This window comes from Elgaria multicarinata, chromosome 3 (genome assembly GCF_023053635.1).
Source record: "Elgaria multicarinata webbii isolate HBS135686 ecotype San Diego chromosome 3, rElgMul1.1.pri, whole genome shotgun sequence".
In the NCBI taxonomy this organism is placed as follows: Eukaryota; Metazoa; Chordata; class Lepidosauria; order Squamata; family Anguidae; genus Elgaria; species Elgaria multicarinata.
In genome coordinates this window covers 145,195,100-145,220,725 of record NC_086173.1, presented here as the reverse complement: position 1 = coordinate 145,220,725, position 25,626 = coordinate 145,195,100, and the positions used below count along the sequence as shown (strand labels likewise).

The window sequence follows — 25,626 nt, the reverse complement described above, 5'->3', positions numbered from 1 at the left end:
TAACAAGAAGTGTCAAAGGAGCTATTGTAGAAAAGAGGTTTCCTTCAAAAAATGGAAGTCTTACCCAAGTGAGGAAAATAAAAGGGAGCACAAGCTGGCACAAAGGAGATGCAAGCAAACAATAAGATACAAAAAAAGTATTTTGAAGAGCACATCGCTAAAAATATCAAGTCCAACAATAAATTTATTTATTTTATTTTATTTATTACATTTTTATACCGCCCAATAGCTGAAGCTCTCTGGGCGAGTCACAAAATCTGGGCGGTTCACAGAATTCTTTAAATATATCAGAAGCAGGAAACCAGCTGGGGAAGCAGTTGGACCATTGGATGACAATGGAGTTAAGGGAGTACTAAAGAAGAACAGGGAAATTGCAGGGAAGCTGAATGAATTCTTTGCATCGGTGTTCACTGCAGAGGATTCAGGACAGATGCCTGTGCCTGAACTGATGTTTTCAGGAAGGGAGTCTGAGGAACTGAGGCAAATAGTGGTGACAAAAGATGAAGTTCTCAACCTTATTGACAAATTGAAAGCATATAAATCACCAGGCCCAGATGGCAACCATCCTAGAGTTCTCAAAGAATTCAAAGATGAAACTGTGGACCTCCTCACAAAAATAGGCAACATGTCTCTTAGCTCAGCCTCTGTACCAGAGGACTGGAAGATGGCCAATGTAACACCAATTTTCAAAAAGGGATCCAGGGGGGAACCTGGAAATTACAGGCTGGTTAGCTTGACATCTGTACCAGAGGACTGGAAGATGGCCAATGTAACACCAATTTTCAAAAAGGGATCCAGTGGGGAACCTGGAAATTACAGGCCGGTTAGCTTGACATCTGTTCCAGGTAAATTGGTTGAAAGCATTATTAAAGACAAAATTAGTAAGCATATCGAAGGGCAGGTCCTGCTGAAGAAGAATCAGCATGGCTTCCCCAAAGGCAAGTCCTGTCTCACTAATCTACTAGAATTCTTTGAGAGTGTCAACAAACATGTAGACGGGTGATCCGCTGGACATTGTTTACTTGGATTTCCAAAAGGCTTTTGATAAAGTCCCCCACCAAAGACTCCTGAATAAGTTTAGTAGTCATGGAATAAGAGGAGAGGTCCTCTTATGTATCAGTAACTGGTTAAAGAACAGAAAGCAGAGAGTAGGAATAAATGGTCAGTTCTCCCGATGGGGGGAAGTAAATAGTGGGGTCCCACAGGGATCGGTATTGGGACCAATTCTTTTCAACTTGTTCATAAATGATATGGAATTAGAAGTGAGCAATGAAGTAGCCAAGTTTGCTGATGACACCAAATTATTTAAGGTTGTTAAAACACAAAGAGAATGTGAAGAGTCCCAAAGGGATCTCTCCAAGCTGGGAGAGTGGGCATCCAAATGGCAGATGCGGTTCAGTTGTAAGCAAGTGTAAGGTGATGCACATTGGGGCAAACAAACCCAACTTCAAGTATAACCTAATGGGATATGAGCTAGCAGTGACCGAACAAGAAAGAGATCCTAGGATTGTGGTGGACAGCTCTATGAAAACGTCCACCCAGTGTGCGGCCACTGTAAAGAAGGCAAACTCCATGTTAGGCATTATAAAAAGGTCTCTAGTCAGACCTAATTGAATAGAATTGAACTTCTTGATGAATTGTAATCCAGCAGTTTTATGTTGGAACCTCCCTTTGAAATTTGTTAGTCTTTAAGGTGCAAGATTCTTGATTGATTTTCCCCCCAGCACAGAGTATCATAGCTGCCTCTCTGGAAATTGTTAACAGAGTGCTTAATATTCGTTTATTTAATTAATTAAATATATATCCTACCTTTCCTCCAAAAAAAGATGCAAAAGGTTGATTTAATATATTCTTTTATATATTGCTTTATGAAAGAACAAAATGAATAGACCCCTGTCCTAAAGTTGCTTACAATATAAAATTAGGCAAAAGATATTACAGGAATGGGGAATAGAGAGGAATACAGAACAAGAACATTAAAAAGCATTCTTGAGATCTGAGCTCCCATAGAAACTTTCTCAGTATTTACACAGGTTTCTCTGCTGTGTGAATCTTCTGATGCCTATTAAGATGAGAGATCCATCTGAAACTTTTCCCACACTGTGGGCACGAATAGTGTTTCTCTCCTGTGTGTATTCTCTGGTGTGTCAGAAGGCTTGCATTCACATGGAAACCTTCCCCACAGTCAGAGCACTTATAAGGCTTCTCAGATGTGTGCACTCTTTGGTGCCTTATAAGGACTGAGCTATAGCTGAAGCTTCTCCCACACTCAAAGCACTTATAGGGTTTCTCCCCTGTGTGTATTCTCTGGTGTATAAGGAGGTTAGAGCTCCGATTGAAGCATTTCCCACAGTCAGAGCACTGGTAGGGTTTTTCTCCAGCATGCTCGATTTGGTGCCTGATGAGATCAGAGCTGTAACGGAAGTTTTTCCCACATTCCAGGCACTTATAGAGTTTCTCCCTGGTGTGGGTTCTCTGGTGGGTAATAACATGGGAAGAGTGATTGAAGCTTTTCCCACAAGTCAAGCAGGTATAGGGTCTTTCGCCTGTGTGGATTCTCCGATGAGCAATGAGGTGTGAACTCTTGCTGAAGTTCTTCCCGCACTCTGCACACTTGTATGGCTTCTCACCTGTGTGGACTCTCCGGTGGGCATTGAGGGCTGAAGTTCTGGTGAACACCTTCCCACAGTCAGGGCACGGATGATGTTTCTTTGACAGCCGCTTTCTTTGCCGAACTGGCTGTTTTGTGGCTTCCGTGGAACCCACCGGGAAAGGAGAAGACTTCTGTTTTCTGAATTCAGAGTGTTTGTTCTTTTGTGTTTCTGGACCCTGCTGGTTTTCAGACTCTTCTTCTACTTTGGCACTGTTCCTTTGGACTACTCCTGATGTTGCCCTGTGGAATTCCACCTGTTTAGGATTTTCCCCCTGGGGAATCTCCTCCATTTTCTCTTCAGTGACTGAAAGAAAAAACACAGAATCCACACTGAGATCATGATAACCAACCAGATAAAGAGGACATGATAAGTAGCATCAAAGGCATCTATCACACATTCTCTCAGCAATTCTTACAGCAACTTTGTTAGGTTTGCCAGGATTATTATCCCTGCCCCTCCTTGCAGATTACTGGCTGAGGCTGAAACATAGTGCCTTGCTTAAGGTAGGGTGACCATATGGAAAGGAGGACAGGGCTCCTGTATCTTTAAAGAGTTGTATAGAAAAGGGAATTTCAGCAGGTGTCATTTGTGTGCATGCAGCACCTGATGAAATTCCCTCTTCATCACAACAGTTAAAGCTGCAGGAGCCCTCTTTTGTATCTGGTCAAGAGAGGAGGGCTCCTGTAGCTTTAACTGTTGTGATGAAGAGGGAATTTCATCAGGTGCTGCATGCATACAAATGACATCTGCTGAAATTCCCCTTTCTATTCAACTGTTAAAGATACAGGAGCCCTGTCCTCCTTTCCACATAGTCACCCTACTTAAGGCCAACCACAGGGCTCACAGCTGAGTCAAGATTTGAATTAGAGACTTGCAGCTCATTGCCCATTTATCTTAATCACTACCAGTGGAGGCTGGTGGCTCTGATTTCAGTGAGGCTGTGAATCCACTCTGGGTTTAAGTCAGAACCATCTGGACTGCTAGAGGAACTATCCAAGGTGCTGAACATATTTGGGGGATAGCTCGGATAGCTGCTTTAGAGTTCTTGCTAGTTCTGATTGAAACCCAGAATGAAGTCACAGCCCCACCAAAATTGGAGCCACAAACTTACACTAGATCAGCTCAATTGTTGCAAAGGAACTATGATAGCAAAAGTATGAATGGAAGAATATGGGCAAGCAGCATTTATGATTTAATAAATAAAAAAAAATACTTCCAGATAGTCTAACTCAGGGTAGGCAACCTGGTGTTCTCCAAATGTTTTAGAGTACAACTCCCATAATGCCTGATCATTGGCCATGCTAGCTGGGGCTTGTAGTTCAAAACATGTGGAGGGTGCCAAGTTGCCCACCCCTGGTTTAACTCTAGCCAGGACCAGAGGCCGAGCATTTGTGAGAGAGGGCACGGAGGCACAGGCAAGAAGCCTGCTTTGCTAATGCAATCGGTACAGTAGACAAAAGGATGAGGTCACTGCAGTATACGTAGGTCTCAATCCTACGCAGATTTAGGCAGAAAACAGTCCTACAACTCCCAGCATTTCCCAAAGGCAAAAGTGGCAGGGCCAAAAATTCCAGCCTATTTTAGCTAGAAGCTCTTACTGCCAGCATTTCAGCCTTTTAGAATGACGGAAAGAGCACACAAAAGACAAAAGCCTTCCTCAACCTGGTGCCCTCCAGATGTGTTAGACTACAACTCCCATAATAGCAAAGGGCCATGCTGATGAAAGTTGTAGTCTAACACATCTGGAAGGCCCCAGGTTGGGGAAGGCTGCGGTATATGCTGAATGACAGAGGAAAGCCCAGAAATGGGATATTAAGCAGGAACAAAGGGTAACACAGATCACAGACTCCAGCATCAGAGGCAGTAAGCCTATATACACCAGTTGCTGGGGAACATGGGTAGGAGGCTGCTGTTGCACTATTGTCCTGCTTGTGGGTCCCTGGTTGACAGCTGGTTAGCCACTGTGGGAACAAAGTGCTACATGGACTCATGGTCTGATCCAATAGGGTTCTTAATTACAGGATTTTATCAACAAGATTTTATCAATCACCATTTGTGTCTGTGAACACAGACAGAATTTCTTCCCAGCATTTCAACCTGAGAGAGACCCCTTGTAACTGTGTATGCCAAGGATCGAAAACATGTAGTCCATTGCTGAGCTATGCTTCCACCAGACCCGGACTATTTATTTATGGAACAAATTGACTATTTTCACAATGAGGAAGCATGAGCAGCAGGGCATCGCAAAAACACCTTTCCCTCACTGTAGGCTACTATGTTGATTTAGGGTAACATTTCATGCACTGTATCTCCCACCTTTCTGGCAATGCACAATCAAGGCACAATCCTATGCATGTTTAGACAGGGGAGGGGGGGAGTCCTACAGCTCCCAGCATTCCCCAGCCAATTGTAGGACATTTTTTTCCATCTAAACATGCATAGGCTTGCACCATAAATGAATCATAGCTACTATCCCCCATCTCCTTCCCACCAGGGCGGTGCTACCATAGAGGCCACTCAGGCGGCCGCCTAGAGCGCCAAGCTAAGAGGGTCATGCACGTTGGCTGTGAGCTGGCCCTGCCCGAGGATTCAGCTGGGCCTGGGCAGGCGAGATGGCGCCCCATGGCCACCCAGCTGAAGCGAAGCCAGGGACGCTGGGATGGGGGTGGGGAGGCTCCATGTTCGGACTTCCGGAACATGCCCGGAAGCCCAAACATGGAGCTGCCGCCCCCACCCCAGCTTCCCTGGCTTCACTTCGGCTGGGTGGGTGCAGGGCACCATCTCAGCATGAGGGCGACTCAAGGCAGAGGGCGGGGCTCAGTTCGCTTGCTGTTGCGAGTGGCTGGGCCTCCAGCACCCCCCTCAGCGCTGAAGAAGAGGGGGAAGAAGAAGAAGCAAGAAGAAGCAAGCAGCAAGCACCAGGAGGTGGAGAAGAAGAAAAAGAAGAAGCGAGTAAGGTAAGACTGAGGGGTGTGTGTGTGTGTGTGTGTGTGTGTGTGTGAGAGAGAGAGAGAGAGAGAGAGAGAGAGAGAGAGAATGTATGGGTGAATGGGGTGCATGGTGTGTTTGTTTGGAGTGAGTGATGCTGAGTGTGTGTGTGTGCGTGTGTGTGAGTTGGGGGGATGATTTGGAGGTGATATTCCTATTAAATAATGCATTTTAGACCCATAGATGTTCCTTTCCAATTTGTTTGCTATAATTGGCATGACATATTTCTTGCACTTTAAAATAAATTTAGCAGTTTCAAGTTTTGTGCTTCTTATTTTTTCCAGGAAACATATGTTCTTAAAAATCAAAGTTGGCATTTTTTTGGTGTGTGTGTGTGTGTGTGAAAGTAGCTCACCTTGCCTAAGGCGCAAAATAGTCTGGCACCGGCCCTGCTTCCCACACACTTCCCTTCAAGCTGTTGGCACCATGGCAGATGCAAGGGGAGGGCAACATGGGGCCCTTCAGATGTTGCACTGCAACTCCTATCATCCCTAGCCAGCAGGGTGGGGGGTGGGGGGAATTATTTATTTATATATTTGTTTATTACATTTATATACTGCCCCATAGCTGAAGCTCTCTGGGCGGTTTACAAAAGTTAAAAACAGTGAACTTTAAAAACAAATATAAAAATTAAAAACTATCAAAAGCATAAAAACAACAATATCCATTTAAAACAAACTATTCTGGGGTCAGTTAAAAACTCAGCCCATGTTGCTAACTACCTGGGAGAAGAGAAAAGTCTTGACCTGGCGCCGGAAAGATAACAATGTTGGCACCAGGCGAGCATCGCCGGGGAGATCATTCCATAATTGGGGGGGCCACCACCGAAAAGGCCTTCTCCCTTGTTGCCATCCTCCGAGCTTCCCTCGGAATAGGCAGTCGGAGGAGGATCTTAGATGTTGAGTGTAGTGTATGGGTAGGTTCATGTCGGGAGAGGTGTTCCGTCGGGTATTGTGGTCCCAAGCTGTGTAAGGCTTTATAGGTTAAAACCAGCACCTTGAATTGGGCTCGAAAACGTATAGGCAGCCAATGCAAGCGGGCCGGAGCGGGTCTTATATGCTCGAACCTTCTGGTTCCGGTTATTAATCTGGCCGCTGCATTTTGAACAAGCTGCAGCTTCCAAACTGTCTTCAAAGGCAGCCCCACGTAGAGGGCATTGCAGTAATCTAATTTGGAGGTTACCAGAGCATGGACAATTGAAGCTAGGTTATCCCTGTCCAGATAGGGGCGTAGCTGGGCCACCAAATGGAGTTGGTAGAAGGCACTCCATGCCACCGAGACCACCTGAGCCTCAAGTGACAGAGATTGTTCTAGGAGAACCCCCCAAGCTACGAACCTGCTCCTTCAGAGGGAGTGCAAGAACATCCGGAGGAGAAATGGACCCCCAATGAGCTAGTTGATGCATCCACTACAATCCCACACACCTTCGTTTAATCCAGGTGGATTATCTGTATCAAATCTGCAATACATTCTCCCCTTCCCGGGGGCTGCAGAGTTATCCGAAGACAGTCCACCTCCTCCCGCTCCACGTGCTCCATGAAAACAGCTCCCCTCCCTCGGCTTTCCTCCAGTGGCGGCTGGTGACTCCAGTTTCGGTGGGGTTTCAGTCAGAACCAGCCAGAAGGCTAAAGGAGCTCTCCAAGGTGCTGAATCTAATGGGCGGGTTTCTATTCAGCACCTTGGATAGCTCCTTGAGAGTCCTGGCTGGTTTTTACTGAACCGCGGCCCCTGGGTTTGCAGCCCCGCCGAAATCGGAGCCACCAGCCTCCCTTGCTTTCCTCCAGGTCAAGCTCCCTCTTCAGACATGCATAGTCGCCGGTTCCTCGCTACCGTTCTGCTCCCAGACCACGCCTCCCCTCCTCATTCACTCACCCAGGGTCTGGGGAGCGGCGGAGGGGGAGGTCACCCGCTTCTAGACCTGCGTCGCGGGGGATCCCCCAAGCGTGGGACGAAGGCAGCGGGGCTCAGTTCCCCCTCGGGTCGGGCAAAGAGGAACTTCAGCGTCCCATCAGCCTCCGCCCCTGGACTCCGGAGGCCACCGGAGGAGAAAGCCGCCGCACTCCAGGCGATACGTCGTTGGCGTGGCGGAATCCCAGCCAGGATGTTCCTGAGAAGACGAGGAAGAGAGAGCGAGCAGCTTCCTCTTTGCTCCGCTCGCAAAATCGAGAGGCCTCTGCTGGTCACCGCAACTTTCAACACTGGGCTTCATTTCTTTATTTTCCGCCATTTGGGCGCCTAACCAGCCCCATTTCCAGGTCTTGTGGCTCTTGTGGCACTAGAGGCCTTCAACAGGCAGCTGGACAACCATCCATCAGGGATGCTTTAAAGTGGATTCCTGCATTGAGCAGGGGCTTGGACTTGATGGCCTTGTAGGCCCCTTCCGACCCTACTATTCTATGATAATGCATTAAAAGACCAAGGCTTCAATACTGTACACACTCACCTGGGAGTAAATCCCATTAAACTCAATGGAGCTTTCATCCGAGTAGCCATACTGTGCTGCAATACATGGTGTGTGTTTTCTTTTCATGATTTGTTTTCTGTTTTGTTTTGTTAAATTCACAATAAAAGGGGAAAGATAATAAACACGCGTGCCAACACACATATAACACATGACAAATGGTGTTCATTACAAAAAGTATAACATGAAAAAGTGAACCCCCTGGGCATGAACTAAATGCACAGTATGATGCAACTACCATATGGACCTATGTGGCTTCGATCAGTGCCTTAATGGGAGACTGCTTCGCCATCCTTTGTATGCTGCCTTGATTTCCATGAAAGAAACATGGCGTTGGGCTCGATGGCCTTGTAGGCTCCTTCCAACTCTACTATTCTATGATTCTATGAAATTTAGGGTGACCATATGAAAAGAAGGACAGGGTTCCTGTATCTTTAACAGTTGTATTGAAAAAGGGAATTTCAGCAGATGTCATTTGTATGCGTAAAGCACCTGATGAAATTCCCTCTTCATCACAACACCTGTCCTCCCTTCCACATCGTCACCCTACTAAATTAAATAGGGAGCCAGTTCTAGCCCATGGAACACCACTTGAGTATTCCATACATTTTTAGAGACGAGAATGTTTGCCTTCCACCTCCTGAAGATTAACCACATGGCATGGGTAGCAGCATTTAAGTCTTGCTTCTGAAGCTCCTGAATGAACACAGCCACTGTAGGTAAACAGGCTGATGAGTCATATGGAGCACAGCTATGACCCACATCGGCACGGCTAAGGCTCCCAATTTTGAAATAACTGGTAAACTAGCAAAACATTATGATAATCAAATAATGTTAATTCATAGTTTTTAGAGTCAAGCAATCATTAGTCTGAAGAACTAAAAGAATGGGAGAAAAGCAGCTAAAGAAACAAGAAAAAAGAAAAAAAATGAATCAAATAGTGGTACTCTTGTTTCTGCAATATTTGAGTTTGCCCTCAATAATCATAGAATGCAACTGAATGGTGGCTTAATTTTAGCAAAATCTCTGTTCCAGGAAATCAAACATTATTTCATCTTCTGCAAGTCCAGAATCTTATGCAGAATTTGGATTTAAGATACAATCTGCACTTACATTAAATTTGTTTCTAGTCCTCATGATTATGGATAATTGGAAACATGAAGATAGAATGTGCACCCCTTCCACTGTTCAAACACCACAGTAGCAGCATTCAGACAACACCATAGTCATTATTACATGGTTGGGTAATAATCAACTCAACAGCTATTTATCTAGGGGGTACTCTCCCACAAAATTATAATCATTTCAGCTATGAGGCGGTATATAAATGTAATAAATAATAATTCACGCTGAGTTGACTCACTCATCCCTTATCCTCTCTCTGTCCTCAGTTCTTCTGGTAGTATCCCATCAGCTAGTGCTGCTGAAAATCTATCCTGCCAGCTGGAATAGAGCAGCAGCCACTGCTTTTGACTGCTCTTGCCTTGCAACTCTGTGGCTGATGAAATAACCCACAGTGCCCTCCACACAACACGATAACCAATGGTGGTTCAAATGGCCAACTCTGCACAGCATTGGTTATTTCAGCCAAATAACCAACCGTTGGTTTAAAAAACTCCCTCCACACAACACAATAACCCATGGTGGGTTAAATAACCAACCATTGATTATTTAAACCACCATTGGTTACTGTGTTGTCTGAACCCAGTCATAATCAGTGCCATGCAAGGCCTCCTAACTTACCTTCCTTATCACCGTTAACGTCCCCTCCCATGTATGTCCTTTTGTTGTTACAGTGTCTAAAAACCACATGCTTTGTAAGACACAAGTGCAAACAAACAAAGCATGTAAATAGAACATAAGCAAAGTAAGTAGTTTTGCATCATTTTTATTGATTTGCATAATATAGTAAAGGGGAAAGTCTTTACTCTCTCTGAACATCCTTGGAACGCAAAATACGCCCCCAATGGCAAAATCCTTGCACTCTGGATTTTTTTTTTAAGCAGTACATTTTTAGTCCCAGCTCACACTGACTGTATCCCTGTAGGCAATCCAATGTGCCCTCTCCTCCTGACTCACTTCCACTCCCTGTAGAATGCAATGCTGGACAAACAGCAACGTGCTTGGTCAAACCAAGCAAGTAGCCCGCCCACACCTCACTGACATGCCCCCAGCAGCCCGCTCCTCACAGAATCATAGAATAGCAGAGTTGGCAGGGGCCTATAAAGCCATCGAGTCCAACCCCCTGCTCAATGCAGGAACCCACCCTAAAGTATCCCTGACAGATGGTTGTCCAGCTGCCTCTTGAAGGCTTCTAGTGTGGGAGAGCCCACAACTTCACCAGGCAACTTATTCCATTGTCGCACTGCTCTAACAGTCAGGAAGTTTTTCCTGATGTCCAGCTGGAATCTGGCTTCCTTTAACTTGAGCCCATTATTCTGTGTCCTGCACTCTGGGAGGATCGAGAAGAGATCCTGGCCCTCCTCTGTGTGACAACCTTTTAAGGATTTGAAGAGTGCTATCATGTCTCCCCTCAATCTTCTCTTCTGCAGGCTAAACATGCCCAGTTCTTTCAGTCTCTCTTCATAGGGCTTTGTTTCCAGATCCCTGATCATCCTGGTTGCCCTCCTCTGAACACGCTCCAGCTTGTCTGTGTCCTTCTTGAATTGTGGAGCCCAGAACTGGACGCAATACTCTAGATGAGGCCTAACCAGGGCCGAATAGAGAGGAACCAGTACCTCATGCAATTTGGAAGTTATACTTCTATTAATGCAGCCCAAAATAGCATTTGCCTTTCTTGCAGCCATATCGCACTGTTGGCTCATATTCAGCTTGTGATCTACAACAATTCCAAGATCCTTCTTGTTTGTAGTATTGCTGAGCCAAGTATCCCCCATCTTGTAACTGTGGATTTGGTTTCTATTTCCTAGATGTAGAACTTGGCATTTATCCCTATTAAATTTCATTCTGTTGTTTTCAGCCCAGCACTCCAGCCTATCAAGATCACTTTGAAGTCTGTTTCTGTCTTCCAGGGTACTAGCTGTCCCACCCAATTTAGTGTCATCTGCAAATTTGATAAGCGTTCCCTGCACCTCCTCATCCAAATAATTAATAATCTTCCTCATACATTCCTCTTCCTCATACAGTGCATCTATGGTGCATGGCACAGGTCTGGAGAAGAACAGGCTGCTGGAGATCAGTATATGGACACTGCTACCCCCTCTGAACATAGAATAGATCAATGCATTGTTCATAGACGATACAGCTAAGCATGGCTAGTAGTCCTGATGGGTTTGCATTTCCAGGGCTGCTGCCAGGCAGACAACTCGTAGTGCAAATAGATGGACAGCTCCTAACACTACCAATCAAAAGGCAATCCTGCAGCAATTCTGTCTTTTTCCAATTCTGGATTTTTTTCTGGTAAGAAAAAGATGGAAGAACGCAAGAAGAGCCCTGCTGGATCAGACCCAGGGTCCATCTCGTCCAGCATTCTATGCACACAATGGCTAACCAGCTGCCTGTGGGGAACCACAAGTAGGACATGAGTGCAATAGCACCCTCCAGGTTGCGTTCCCCAGTAACTACATAGGCACACTGCCTCTGTTACCGGAGGTAGCACATAGCCATCAGGAGTAGTAGACATTGATAGCTTTCTCCTCCATGGATTTGCCCAGTCCTCCTTTGAAGCCATCCAAATTGGTGGCCAGCTCGTGGTAGCGAATGCCGTAGTTTAACCGTGCGTTATGGGAAGAAATCCTTCCTTTTGTTTGTCCTGAATCTCCACCATTCAGCTTTGTGGGAAGGGCCTGTTGGGTTCTAGTATGGGAGAGGGTGAAACATGCCTCCCTATCCACGTTCTCCACACCATGCATCATTTTGTACACCTCCATCATGCCTCCCTTTACTCGCCTTTCCCACCCCCAAGCTAAACAATCCCTGCTGCTGTAACCTTCCCCCATAGGGAAGTCTTCCATCCACAAAACGCATGTTTTAGTCAGGGACACTGCAGGATAAAAACCTTATCTGGAAACACCAATGTAGGTAGGTTGAATCTCAATGCCAGTTGGTAGAGGATGGTGCTCACTGCGCTCATGCTTTGGTTGTGGGCTTCCCAGAGGCGTCCAGTTGATTTCTTCTCGCTTCTCTCAGAGTGCAGGACACGGAATAACGGGCTCAAGTTAAAGGAAGCCAGATTCCAGCTGGACATCAGGAAAAACTTCCTGACTGCTAGAGCAGTACGACAATGGAATCGGTTACCTAGGGAGGTTGTGGGCTCTCCCACACTAGAGGCCTTCAAGAGGCAGCTGGACAACCACCTGTCAGGGATGCTTTAAGGTGGATTCCTGCATTGAGCGGGGGTTGGATTCGATGGCCTTATAGGCCCCTTCCAACTCTACTATTCTATGATTCTATGAGAATGCTGGACTAAATAAGCCTTTGGTCTGACCAAACACAGTTCTTCTTATGTCTATCCTGATGGTCAGCAGTGGCTCTTTAAGGTCTTTCCCAGCCCTACCTGAAGAAGTAACGAATTGAACTTGGGATCTTCGATATGCAAAGCATGTGCTCTATCGGTAAACTACAGTCCCTCCCTTAAATGGATGCCTAGGTGCATTGCCATGTACCTGACCCTGCACAGGGGCATGCATGTATGACTTGGTAGAAGAGAGCTCTAGCATGGTGTGGGCAGAGGGCAGGAGGGAAAGGCACAGGCATCCAGTGGTCAGCATACATAGGAATTTGACACAGACGCCTACAACATGGATGACTTTTAAGCTCTGTGCAAGACCGGTCCTTAAAAATGTGAGGCTGTATGCTTGAAAACACAACCTTTTGTAAGATATTTGGATGTTTTCAGCCCTGATCTCTTAGCTTTTTAAGTGCAAGAATGATTCGGTAGCAGTTTTTGTGGAACACGGAAACTACCGACCCAAAATGAAATGTTGTATACGCCATGAGTTATTTTGGAAACGCTGAAAATTTGACTCTTGAATTCTTGAGAAAAGATTTTTAATTAAAAAATAATTATTATCTGATGTCTTCATTTATAGTCCACCCCAACGCTTTGAGGCAACTTGCAAAAAGAATACATTATTTAGCAATATAAAGTAACGTTTGTCAGCGCTAAAGACATACGTATTACACAGTTTTAAAAAATCTGTACAATTCAACGAAAGCTATATTAAATACCACAGTGAAGAGAATTTATTTTCTACAATATTTATTTCAGACACATTTTTAGGGCACAATCCTATCCTTTCACGGCACAATCTATCAATCAGTTGATAGAATGAAAGATTGATAGTGTTGCAGTTGATATAAAGATTCATGAAAATGTATGCTGTAATAAATGTGTTAAGTTTTTTAGGGCACGATCTGATACATGTCTAGACCGGGGGGGGAAGTCCTACAACTCCCAACATGCCCCAGCTAGCATGGCTGGCTGGAGTATGCTGGGAATTGTAGGACTTTTTTTTACTGTCTAAACCTGCATAGGATTGTGCCTTTAGAAAACTAGGGGCCTGATCCACAACTCGGCTACATTAAACAGCTTTGTGGCGTGCTGCAATAAAAGGTAGTCCTCTCAATCTATCCTAGAAGTTCTTAAGCATTTGTAGGCTCCAGAGAGAATGCTGAAGTTTATGACGCAGCCTCCGCCACAAGGCAGGTGTAGAGCACATGCGTTGCATGCAGAAGGTCCCAGGTTCATCCGTGGTGTTTCCAGTTTAAAGGATCACGTAGCAGGAAAAATCTCTGTATGGGACCCTGGAGAGCCACTGTGACTCGAAATAGACAAGACTGGGGTGGATGGAGAAACAGTCTGATCCAGTATAAGGCAACTTCCTAGATTCCTTATGACAGGTGAGCTGTATGATCTCCTGAACCCCCAGACGTCTTGAGATTCGCTGGGATTCAGGTACCCAAGCTGGCTCGGGCACCAGAGTGGTGTTGAGGCTGGGGCAAGAGCTACCCAGGTGCAGTAAAGTTTGTAGCCTTTTTAAAAGCAACATCATCCTATTAATTTACACCTTGTCCCCTGCCCCAAATTCCTCAATCTAACAGCATTCCAACTGTTTCAAATTAAAAATAAAATTAAAAGTGGCTTGTTCAAATATAAAGTTACTTCTTTAGCAAACAAACTGAACTTCAGGAAATTGTTTCAAGGCTTTTCCTCCCTTAACATGTATTTCAGCTCTAGGAGAAACTAGATGTGTAGGTATTCTGCATGCTTCAAATCAGCCTTCACCAACCTGGTGACCTCCAGATGCTATGGACTACAATTCCCATCACCCCTGGCCTTCTCCACCAGGAGGGGACCAGGTTGGGAAAGGCTATATTAAATGGTGATGGGCGTTACCGTTAGATTGCTTTTAAAAGAAAAAGAAAATAAAGGGTTACCCAAATTCGTGGAGGATGGACCAGATGCAAGGAAAAATAACTGTGGGGTGCGGGTGTTTTTGCCTTTGTGCCCTGCTTGTGAGCTCCAAAAAATATCGGACTGGCCCGTCAGGGGGAAAAGATGTTGAACCAGATGGAGCCTTGGTCTGATCTAACAGGACTGCTCTTATATTCTGTCCTTAAGTTAAAGCAGTATTGCGATTGCTGGATTAGATGTGCTTTCCTTCTTAAATTTCACGGTGTGCAAACATGTTATCTGCATAACTTGCAATTATTCCTATATTTCTGTTTATTCTAGCAGTAATCCTTGGCTTCTGCAGTCATCCAGAGGAAGCCATTGTGTACACCCTGTCGCTCTGCTGTTCGGCAAGAGGCAAACTCCTTTTAGCGTACCTTTTACACACGGAGAGAATCTCTGTGGTTTCTCTCCTCCACGGACAGTGTTGGGAGGATTTTCTTACTCAGAGCCCTCATATGCTCTCTCCCAGTATATATGAAGCTTTTCCTATTTCAGGATTCCCTTTATGGCATGGCTTCTCTTACATAAACTAAGGCTTGCAAACTGGAAGCAGGGGGGGAGTCTCATCAGAACCGGTGCTTTTCCACAGCTTCAGAGGGGCAATGAAGTTGTTTGGATAAGTAATGCTTAGGGATTCTTCTGCTGCTTTGCTTTGGAGCTTGATGTAAAGTGGTTCCTAATATCAGTGCTTTGGCTGGACTTCTGGTGGAACCTTCATTGTGTAACGTTGCCTCTCCAACAATTTGGAGCCTGGGTATTGTTCCTTGGCTGCGTGGCTTCCAAACCGCCCCACGTTTTTTGATGAAACAACTGGCAGTGATACGCTCCCCTGCAAGGTTGCTCGCTCTATGGAAAACTCTGTGGCTTACATGATCTCTCCGACATTTTCTCCCCAGCATTTTCCTCCCAGTTGCAGATCTTGGAACAGAGTTGCTTGGGATTTCTTCAACAGCATTGAGTTCTGAAGGCATGGGACACTTGTCTCCCCCCCAAAAATCACTGTCACCTATAGGGGCAAAACAAGAACATCCACAAATGATCAAGCCGTAAAATGTAAGAAAAGCATTAGTAGAAAGAGCTGAGAATGTTTATAATGGTAGCCAAGTAAGCAGTAAAAACCTTCTTTAAAAAGATTTACTTTGATATGATATATTTCAGGTTCAAATCCAAAATACAAGGTGTCATCCTCTTGTATCGTTTTCAGTAATGAATATGGTTGAACTTTATCATTGATAGGTTGTTGGACTGCAATTCCCATCAGCCCTAGGCAGCATAACCAATGGCGAGGGTTGCTGGGAGATGCAGTCCAGCAACATCCAGAGGGTCACATAGTCCCCATCACTGGTCGAACTACAAAGAGACCACATTCTTCAGAACTATTTTATTTATCTGCAAATTGATGCAGGTTTAATTGGTTAGATCTCATGTAATTTATTGGCAAAGTTTGTTTTAATCATGCAACAATTCTAGTGCCCCAAAACATATTGGGGATCTACTTCAGAAAGTACTTATGAAGTTCACTGCCTGCAAGATCACCGTCACCCTTGTTACTGTCACTGTCTGACCCTGGGACCAAAAAATCCAAATCCTGTCCTCATTTAAATGAAATTACATGACAATTTTCTGAAGCCTCAGTAAAGCATACAAGTGAATCCACATGATTCCTTTTTCCACCCACCACCTTTTGCTGACTTTACGCAGAACCATATATATATCCCATATAAAACATACACAAAATGAGTTCTGTACCAAGAAAAGCTGAATCCTATGATCTGAGTAAATGTCATCAATCCTATACCTGCTTACCCAGGAGTAAGCCCCACTGAATTTGCTGGAACTTATTTCTGGGTAGACACAGAGAGGATTGCACTGTTGGTCTGCTTTTGCAAGTCCCAGACAGGGGAAAGACCTCATGCGGGGCACCAAACACCCTCCCTCTGATGAATAAATACTGTCTGTTCTATCTTTAGCTCAGTAACTTCAAGACTATCCTCCGAGCCTTGTAGGTCTGGAATTTGTTTTAAATATATCTGCTCTCACTCTCTTACAAACACATACCTGAAACTGACTACTGTGGGTTGTATCCAATATTAGTCTGACTTAAGTCCCATTCATTTCAATAGTCTTATGCGGGACTTACACTGGATACCACCCACTGAGATCAATTTGCAGACTATTTATTTTATTTTATTTATTATTGCATTTGTATCCCGCCTTTTTTCCTCCAAGGAACCCAAGGCGGCGTACATAAGCCTCCTCCTCTCCACTTGATCCTCACAACAACAACCCTGTGAGGTGGGTTAGGCTGAGAGTCTGTGACTGGCCCAAAGTCATCCCGTGGGTTTCCATGGCCGAGTGGGGACTAGAACCTGGATCTCCCAACTCCCAGTCTGACACTCTAGCCACTACACCACACTGGCTCTGCCAAAAGACGACCAAAACCTTTTAGTGATATTGAAAGAGATGCATGATAGCATTCAGTTACCACTTGGGCAAGGCCATCCTTAATATTTTAGTCTTCAAATGTTTTTTTTAAAATAAGACCAAAACGGCCCCCTAAAATAAACGAGTCCACTTGGCTGTTCAATCGAACAATTTGAACTTGGAGCCTGACTGCAGAGTACATATCTCCAAAGGACATTAACAAGAGCATGAGGCCTCGTCCCCAAACCCTGAGACCAGCTTCTGACAACAGAAACCCCAGCAGCAGATTCTCACATGTAAAGGAAGGAACCGGGGGGGGGGGGGTGTTCAATCCCTTCTTGGGCCTTTGAGAGGCCTGTCTGAGAAATCACCTCCCAGATTTCCTCCCCACCACTCACCTTCTAGGTGGGAGTCAAAAACACCTTTGTCCCTTCTGCCAGTTCCAGAGTCCACAGAGAACTAGGATCCTGCGGGGTGAAAATACGTTTAGCATGGCTTTGCTCTTGATCTACCACCCCCAGGGAAGGGGGGTTTCCTCAGAAGGTCATGTCCCCTTCCCCTGGCCTCCACAGCCTTTCCCCACCCCCACTGATCATTTAGTGATCTCCCTCATTTGTGCTTTCAACACTCTAAAATGCTGAAATGCATCTCGTAGGGCTTAATTACTGGCAGCAGACATTTTAAACTGGAAAAAATGCAGGTATTCTTTGCTCCGCCCCTTTGCCTTTGGACCCACCCACCACAGGAATGCCCTCCGCCCCCACCTGCCCCCCCCCCCCGGCCCCCAGATCGTCTCCAAAATGTGTTTTTGGTCTTCAGGCAGAAATAGGTTCTGCATCCCTGATCCACCCCATTTTCCTGCCTTGCCCTTTTTTTTTTATAGGTCCAGTGCAGGGAGGAACTCAGCACTCTCAACAAATTAGTTGTCTAATTAGTCATGTTCTGATGACTCCTCCCCAGGAACATCCCAGTGATTTGGCATCCTTGGCTCCCAGGGGTGTCTCAGGTGCTTGGAAGAGAAATAGGATGGAGGTGAGGGGCACCTTCACACTCTACCATATTCATCTGCATAAAGTATCTAATATTCACTCCGATGCAAATTTCTCAAAATCTTTTCCTACAACTGATGCAATTATAGGGCGGATTGAGTACATTCATACCTTGAATTTTTTTAAAAAATCTATACCAAGGAAAGTTAAGTCAGGTCACATGCAAATGTAAATAAATTTCCATATTTCACCTAATGAATACTGCTTTTGTTAGTGAAGGAAGCAATAGCAGTGCAAAAGCACTGGTCCGGAAGAAAACCTGTTCAGGCCCTATCCTTATCCATGAGTTTCACCCAGTAATTTTCAGACTCATCATGACCATCTTAAGGACTAGAAACTTACTTTTTGTTTGAAATTATAGCCCAGTGTCTCAGGAGGCTTTGTTCCACCCCCAATGCTAATTTCTGCACCAGTATGGTAGGATGGCAGAATTGCTAAATACACATTGCCCTGTTCGCTGGCGCGCTCTCTGGGATGAAGCCTCTGATGTCTAATGAAGGTCAACTGATGGTGAAAGCTTTTGCCACAGTCAAGACACTTGTAGGGTTTCTCCCCAGAGTGAACTTTCTGGTGTTTACTCAAGTCCGACTTGTCCCGGAAGCTTTTCTTGCATGTGCTGCACTGAAAAGGCTTCTCGCCTGTATGGATCCTTTCATGCGTAATGAGGTGGGATTCAAATCGGAACCTTTTCCCACACATAAAGCACAGGTGCCGTCTCTCCGAGCCGAACAGCCTTTCACACACGGGAGAGTCGTCTGTCTCGTTCGTGGGCGATTCACCTCCAGTTATCCCTGGCTGTTTCCACTGCCACCTTTCAAAATCCGGCTTCTCCTTATAGGCCTCGCGCCATTGAGAATCGAGTCCTTGGAGTCTTCCCAATAACGTCCTATAAGATTGTGCAGGAGTAAAGTCCTCCTCCTCTTCGTGCTTCTTTGCCACAACATCATCATCACAGGCTGGAACGGAAGCAGAAGGCACATGTGAGGGGGTGGTCAAGGGAAGGCAAGTTTTAACGAGGCAAAAACCAATGGCAGCTGGACCATAGTCTGGGGGAGGCTGAGGCAACTGGGCAAACTTCTAGTCATAACTGTTTGTGGTAACCAAGACATTCACCCAGAATAAGAAAGGAAAGAAACAATTCCGGTTCCCACCCAGAGTTTATCATTGGTTTCGGCTGATATAATTTGGTAGAATCCAGTAGCCAAGCTTTTCTTGGACTGTACCCCTTTGGGTTTCAGGATGGGGGTGTCTGCATGTTGGAATACCTTCCCCCCCCAATAGATAAAATCCTCCGCACAAAGACAGGTAGCATGTCAAAGGTGAGTATTTAGCATGTCCTCATTTCCTATATGAAGGGAGTCAATCAATTATAGCGTTAAAAAAGGAGACACTTGAACAAACCCTCTACTTTGGGGTGAAGATTATTTTTTCATTCACAACTGACACAAGTCTTTTTGTCTGTGAAAGAAGAAACAAACACACACACACACACACACCCAAATTCTACATCAAAGAAAGCTAAGCGCTCAGTCCTATAGAAATATAATAAAAAATATCCGCCCTGAGTAATCATAAGCCTCCGAACGAGCATTTAAGCTAGATGGGCGATTTCACCTATCTAGCGGAGGCTTCGGGGATGAGGAGGGAAGGAGGCATGAGCAGCCATAGGATTCCTCATAGGACAATACCCCAGCCTCTCCCCGCTTCCTGCCCCAGGGAACACCCTCTTTTCCTGACTCCGCGCTCTATTTCCAAGCACGGAGATGTAGCCAACGCAGAAAGAACTGCACCAGCAATGAAGGGGAGGGTTTGTGGGCCACAGTTTCTGGGATCTGAGGTCGGATCCCTGTTTCCGAAGACCTCATAGCCTATTAACTGAACAATCCCCCTGCGGCCTCGGGGCATGGGATTGCTCCCTCTGTGATGTACTCTGAACAAACCATGAAAAATCTGCATACATTCCAGAAGCGATATTGCCATTTTTCTATAGAATTAGGAATGTATGGTTAAGCCAGTATTGGGGAGAAAAGGAGAAGCTAAGAGCCATGGGGAAAGATGGGGAGTTATGCAGGGCAAAGGATCTGTAGCAAATTCCCCCTAGTTTTTAAGCCAGCAGAGGCCTCCATGGCTCTCTTGATGCCTTGCTTTTCTCCCAGGAACAAAAGGGTAGGAGACTTTGGACTTCTGTGCTTCCTCCCAGCCTCCCTCACTTCCACTTCTCCATTTAGTGCTTTCCCTTTCTTTTCGTCCACGGCTTTTCTCGCAACTGTGCTTCAGCCGTTCCCTCACCTTCACAGAGGCTTCCTGGACTCTCCTTTTCCTCTGCATCCTGATGATCTGAGAGCAAAGGCGTCACATCCGAGTCCAGGCTGCAGAGAGCATTGGTGTTAGGAAGCAGAAACCCTGGTTCAAAGAGGAGAGGGGGAGAAAAGAACAGATGAGCAGTTCTAGATTTGTGGGATTCCTGATAGACTCCTGATGCTCTGAGTGCTAATGGATTATTGCTCTACCGCTGTAAGCTACAAGGAAAATTGCAACTGACTTTCTACACAAACGGGGATGTTGTGCTTTTGCTGTATGTTCACCACACTATGTTCTGCCCACACCATAGGTGCTGTGGGTGGGGAAGGGGGAGGAATGAGCCAGAACAGCCACTTGACAAAAAAACAACTTCTGCACGATCCTTGGGGGCAGGGGGAATCAATGATTTATTTACTGCTAAGTGCTTATTCGTTTAAGCAGGTTTACCTATTCCTAGCCATGAAATATCAAAGAAAACAAAAACGTTTAACATTTGATTTGAAACAGGAGTATAGATTGTGTTTAATAGCTAAAATTGATTTCTCTCTCTCTTTAAATTTAGCATTATAGTGTTGTAGTGCTATAACGCTCTTTCAGCAAAGCAGTATTTCACTAATTTTATTTTTTTAAAAAAATGTTTTTAAATGTTTTAGTGCTAATTAAAAGACGGCTGAAAATAAAGCGGTTATAAAATGGTGCCTGCCGCAAAGGATCTGCTACCACCACCCTTTCAGTCAGGGGCCTGTTTTATATTCTATATTTGTACAGCGTGAGGTACAATGCTGGTGCTTTCACAATTAAGTTACTGTCATGCATTCAGCGATCCCCCACCCCCACCACACATAGAATCATAGAGTTGGAAGGGGCCTACAAGGCCATCTAGTCCAACCCCCTGCTCAATGCAGGAATCTGCCTTAAAGCATCCCTGACAGATGATTATCCAGCTGCCTCTTGAATGCTTCTAGTGTGGGAGAGCCCACGACCTCCCTAGGTCATGGGTTCCATTGCCGTGCTGCTCTAACAGTCAGGACGTTTTTCCTGATGTCCAGCTGGAATCTGGCTTCCTGTAACTTGAGCCCATTATTCCGTGTCCTGCACTCTGGGAGGATCGAGAAGAGATCCTGGCCCTCCTCTGTGTGACAACCTTTCAAGTATTTGAAGAGTGCTATCATGTCTCCCCTCAGTCTTCTCTTCTCCAGGCTAAACATACACACAACACAAACCGCTCTGCCACAGTCAGGGACTCCCAGCCCTTGGGCCAATTATGGACCTCCAGGCTTCTCAATCCAGACTCTCCCTAGCCAGGAGTGGGCAACTTCAGAGGATCTGGGACCACTTTCTACAACCAGATTCTCCCATGCACACTGCACTGCTGAAATTTAGCGGCATAGTGGTGGCAGCCCCTCACCCCAGCAGTTTACTGCCGAATTTTAACAGCAAACGGCGACAGAGGCTAAAAAGGGACAAGCTTAATGTGCCACTTTCAAGCCTCCATTGCATTTTGCTGCTGAATTTCCATGGCAAACCACACATTTGGGGAGACGGCAGGAGCTGCTGCATATGACTCGCGGGCCACGTGTTGCCCACGCCTTCCCTTAGGCCAATCCGCCCTCACCAGTCCCACCCCTGGCTACTAACAGTATTCACTCTTTCCTCCAACGACAATGCTGAAAGACAGAACTGCCTGGATGGATGCAAATGTCTTCTTTCTGTTTCATTAAGATACTGAATTAGATAAGAGTCACAGCCATAACTCCACCCACTTTTGGCTACGTCCCTTCCGACTTTTGGATTTCTGGCCTTGACAGGAAAACGTTTTCCCACCCGACCTACATGAACCGCAGTTAAGCGTTTATAAGAGCAGCCCTACACCACACAGCAGCCTGTGTGACAATCCCTCCAGTTAAGCTAGTAAGGGGTGGGTGGGGTGGGGTGGGGGTGGGGGGAAATACAAAACGTCCTCACTGGTATGGAGACTTCTGTGTCTAATGATTTGAAAGCTGCAGCTGAAGCCTTTTCCACAGTCTGGGCATCTATATGTTTCCTTTGCGGTGGGGACTCCTAGATGTACAACGAGATTCGAGTTCTCACATTTTTTGTTACAGTCAGGGCACTTGTAGGATTTGCCCCCCACGAGACATCTTTGGCGGGTGCTCGAAACCAAACTGCGGTTGAAGCTTTTCCCACATTCCAGGCAACTATGAGGTTTCTCTTCTTCATGGCACCGCAAATGTTTCACGAGACCCGTCCTGTAGCGGAAACTTTTCCCGCACTGGTTGCAGTGGTAGGGCGTTTCCCCTGTGTGGATTCTCCGATGCGTATTCACGTCGGTGCTCTGCCTGAAGCTTTTCCCGCAGTCAGGACATTTGTAGGGTTTCTCTCCCGTGTGGAGCCTCTTATGCCGAACAAGGTGCGAGTTCCGCTTGAAATTCCTCCCACAGTCAGGGCACGGATACTGCTTCCTTACGCCAGGGATTCTCGGCTGTGGCAGGACTTCCATGAAAAACTTTCCTCCCCAGCAGGAATAGTCTTTACTTATCTTCTACGAACTGTCCAGCTTTCTCTGCAAAACTGAAAAAAAGAACCACGAAAAAAATATCTGTCTGCAAAATGTATTTTTTAAAAATGTCTTTCAGTACTATTGTACTGGTAACCTCATGATATGAAAACTTGCTGTATGAAATGTTATGATAAGAAATGCAGACGCTGCAAAGCAGGAACCGGAGTGGGAAACCACAAAGGACGCAATGGAAGGTAGACCATCCATTTCCAGATGACAGATTTCTTTCATCAGCGGCTAAATTGGATAGTCAAGAGAGAGTTTGCAAGTTGCACATCATGAATTTGCTCTCACAAAGGGCCACTTGGTACATGCATCCAACCAAGTGGTCTCTGGCCCACAGAAGCTTCTGTCATTGCAATATATGTATTAATAGTTAAGGTGCCGCAAGAAGACTCCTTGCCTTTGTTCCAGTTCAAGAAGAAAAAACAACACTATTCAACACACACAAACTTTGTCAGGAATTTTCATGATGAGGAAAGGTACAGAGGCATGTTTGGATTCCAGATAGGTTGGGTTTCTTTTTGTTTGCTTGCTTCTGGAAGCATTTCTTTCAAACCGATTTGAACTTGGCTGCTGTTCCTGCCTATTTCCCCCACCCCCAGGAGTTTCCCAATTTCCTCTGCAGCAGCACCTTAATCTGGGCTCATGTCCAACATTCTCTTTTGCAACAGGAGCCAAGAATGATCCTTTCCTGGGCTATTCCATGTGGATGTGTCCTTGCTGTTGAGGATTCTTCTTCAGACTTCACTGTGAGCTGGAATAAAAAAGAGCATCAAGCCATGAATTATTATGCCCTGTCCAATGACGTGCACACACAGGGTCAAAGAGCTAAGATTTTAAAAGTTCTCTTCTTAAACAAAAGAGAGCCGGTGTGCATAGCAGAAATGTTACTGAAATTGGTGTTGGGGTGGGGATATTCAATGTCCTACTCAGCTACTAAATTGCTGGGTGGTTTAAGCAAGTTGCTTTCTCCTCATTTGAGTTCCCAACTGCAAAAGAAATACTTAAATCAATGGGAATCACCACTTGCAAACTACTTTATAAAGATGCTGTAAAGAAGCATGAAAGTAGTACTTTAAAGTTCTTTTTACTACTTAGAGAAATAAATCATAAAAAGGCAAAGACAGCCATTCTAGTCCATGACAAAAGAAAAAAAATCCAAAGGCCACTGTTGGACAACAGCTTTATTAAGACCAAACAAAATGCCGCAAAAAAATGTGCAAGCTTTCACGCAAACACTGGTCTCCTCTATTTTATCCTTTCTGTTCAAACTTGGTAACTAAATATGATTGGCCAGTATCACTCAAAGCCTGATTGGCACCCATTTGAGAGCCATGCATTAGACTACCCCCACATCAGTTTTCCTTGGAACAGATTTGTTTAAGCACATTTAGTCTTTGTTCAGTTCTGCCTTGAGCTGTCAGCTAGCTAGGCCACCTTACTTCCCCATCTATGAAATGGGGGCATCAGTGACTTATTGAGAGGGCAAGATCTGTAAAAGTACTAGACATACTAGACGTACAATGGGAATTATTACTCCTCTGGCTTCCTATTATTTATCTGATTATATCCTGGCCTTCCTCACAAAACGGACACATTGCGTTGTGTGGGGTGGGTGGGAGCTTTGTGCTGGGGAGTTGTTCTAGGTGTCAAATGTCTATTAGCTAAAGCCTGCTCCATCAGTGATATTCTTCCCCCAGTGCCTGTACCATTTTGAATACTTCATTAAAACTTGTGTGTGTGTGTTTTAATGACACAACTAAACAAAAGGGCAGACAATGAAATGATGGGAAATAGTTGCATAACAGGTGCTAGCATCAGATTTGCTTTTCAACTTAAAGAAGTGATATGATATAAGGGCTTCTGCCAGGATAGTACATCAGGAAGACCCTGGAAACAATTGGAGAAGATAAAACATGAAAAAAGTTTTAATGGCGTTTTCGACAGGGTGCTGGTACTGAGACAAGAATGCAGCACACACTCGCTAACAGGCATCCCGACAACTTGAGCAATTCCTGGGCACACAGTCCCCCTCCCCCTCCCAATGTGTACGCGCACAAGCTCAGAGGGATGCGGGAAGAATCACATTTTCCCAGTGACGGCAAACGATCGCAGCTTCCCGATGGAGACCATGCGACGCCCCGGCTGGCAATACAAGCACCCTATCTGTACAGCACCATGTACATTGATGGTGCTATATAAATAAATAAATTAATAATAATAATAATAATAATAATAATAATAATAATAATAATAATAATAATAATAATAATAATAATAATATCTTGAGCGTGTGAAGAGAGACTGTTGGGAGCACCACAACATCCGAGGAACCAGCGTGCGATCGTGTGAAAAGAGCCCTTGACTCCCGTTCCTGATTACGCCCCGCCCAGGAACAGAAGTGAAATGCTGGCTGGGGCGAAAGAGTTTCCACGACTTGGAAGAGTTTTCTCTTTCCTGTTCCTGCCTGGCTGTAGACGGAACCCCCTGTCTCCGCTTTCCCGGCTGAACCCGCGCAACCTCACCCGATCCAGTCTCCGGCCGGGGATTAATCTTTCCTCAACCCCGCCGGGCTCAGCCCCAGCGGGAGAAAGAAAGGCAGTTCCCACTCCGGTCGGGCGCACAGGAAGCAAGGCTCAAGGTCTCTCGCCAGCGCCGAACCACGTGGTGAGGGCGGCCGGGGGAGCCGAGCCGCTCAGCTGGCATTGTCTCGCTGGGAAGCGCCGCCCCTTCCACGCTGCTAACGGGGAGACGCGAGAGGGAAAGAG

General features: G+C 45.5%; 2 protein-coding genes across 2 annotated transcripts; both read right to left on the bottom strand.

Moving 5' to 3' along the window:
- Window positions 1-2,000: 2,000 nt before the first annotated feature.
- LOC134395954 (zinc finger protein 239-like) lies at window positions 2,001-3,041 on the bottom strand. Its single transcript, XM_063122242.1, has one exon. The coding sequence runs from the start codon at window positions 2,941-2,943 to the stop codon at window positions 2,026-2,028; it is 918 nt and encodes a 305-aa protein (XP_062978312.1). The 5' UTR covers window positions 2,944-3,041; the 3' UTR covers window positions 2,001-2,025.
- A 9,479-nt stretch (window positions 3,042-12,520) lies between these two features.
- LOC134395938 (zinc finger protein OZF-like) lies at window positions 12,521-25,464 on the bottom strand. The gene is made up of 6 exons (XM_063122220.1): window positions 25,384-25,464; window positions 22,261-23,612; window positions 20,284-20,397; window positions 18,337-18,950; window positions 17,344-17,412; window positions 12,521-15,527 (listed from the first exon to the last, which is right to left on the bottom strand). Exons 2-5 carry the CDS (start codon window positions 22,793-22,795, stop codon window positions 17,347-17,349), a joined length of 1,329 nt encoding a protein of 442 aa, XP_062978290.1. The 5' UTR covers window positions 22,796-23,612; window positions 25,384-25,464; the 3' UTR covers window positions 12,521-15,527; window positions 17,344-17,346.
- Between the last annotated feature and the right edge of the window lie 162 nt (window positions 25,465-25,626).

What these genes read in the sequence shown, in the direction of transcription:
- LOC134395954 (XM_063122242.1), bottom strand. Translation starts at nt 2,943, where the DNA reads ATGGAGGAGATTCCCCAGGGGGAAAATCCTAAACAGGTGGAATTCCAC.
- LOC134395938 (XM_063122220.1), bottom strand. Translation starts at nt 22,795, where the DNA reads ATGGAAGTCCTGCCACAGCCGAGAATCCCTGGCGTAAGGAAGCAGTAT. An exon ending in ACACAGAAGTCTCCATACCA is followed by an intron (nt 20,398 to 22,260) that starts GTGAGGACGTTT and finishes TCTTTGAACCAG; the next exon opens with GGTTTCTGCTTCCTAACACC. An exon ending in GCTATAATTTCAAACAAAAA is followed by an intron (nt 17,413 to 18,336) that starts GTAAGTTTCTAG and finishes TTCACCCCGCAG; the next exon opens with GATCCTAGTTCTCTGTGGAC.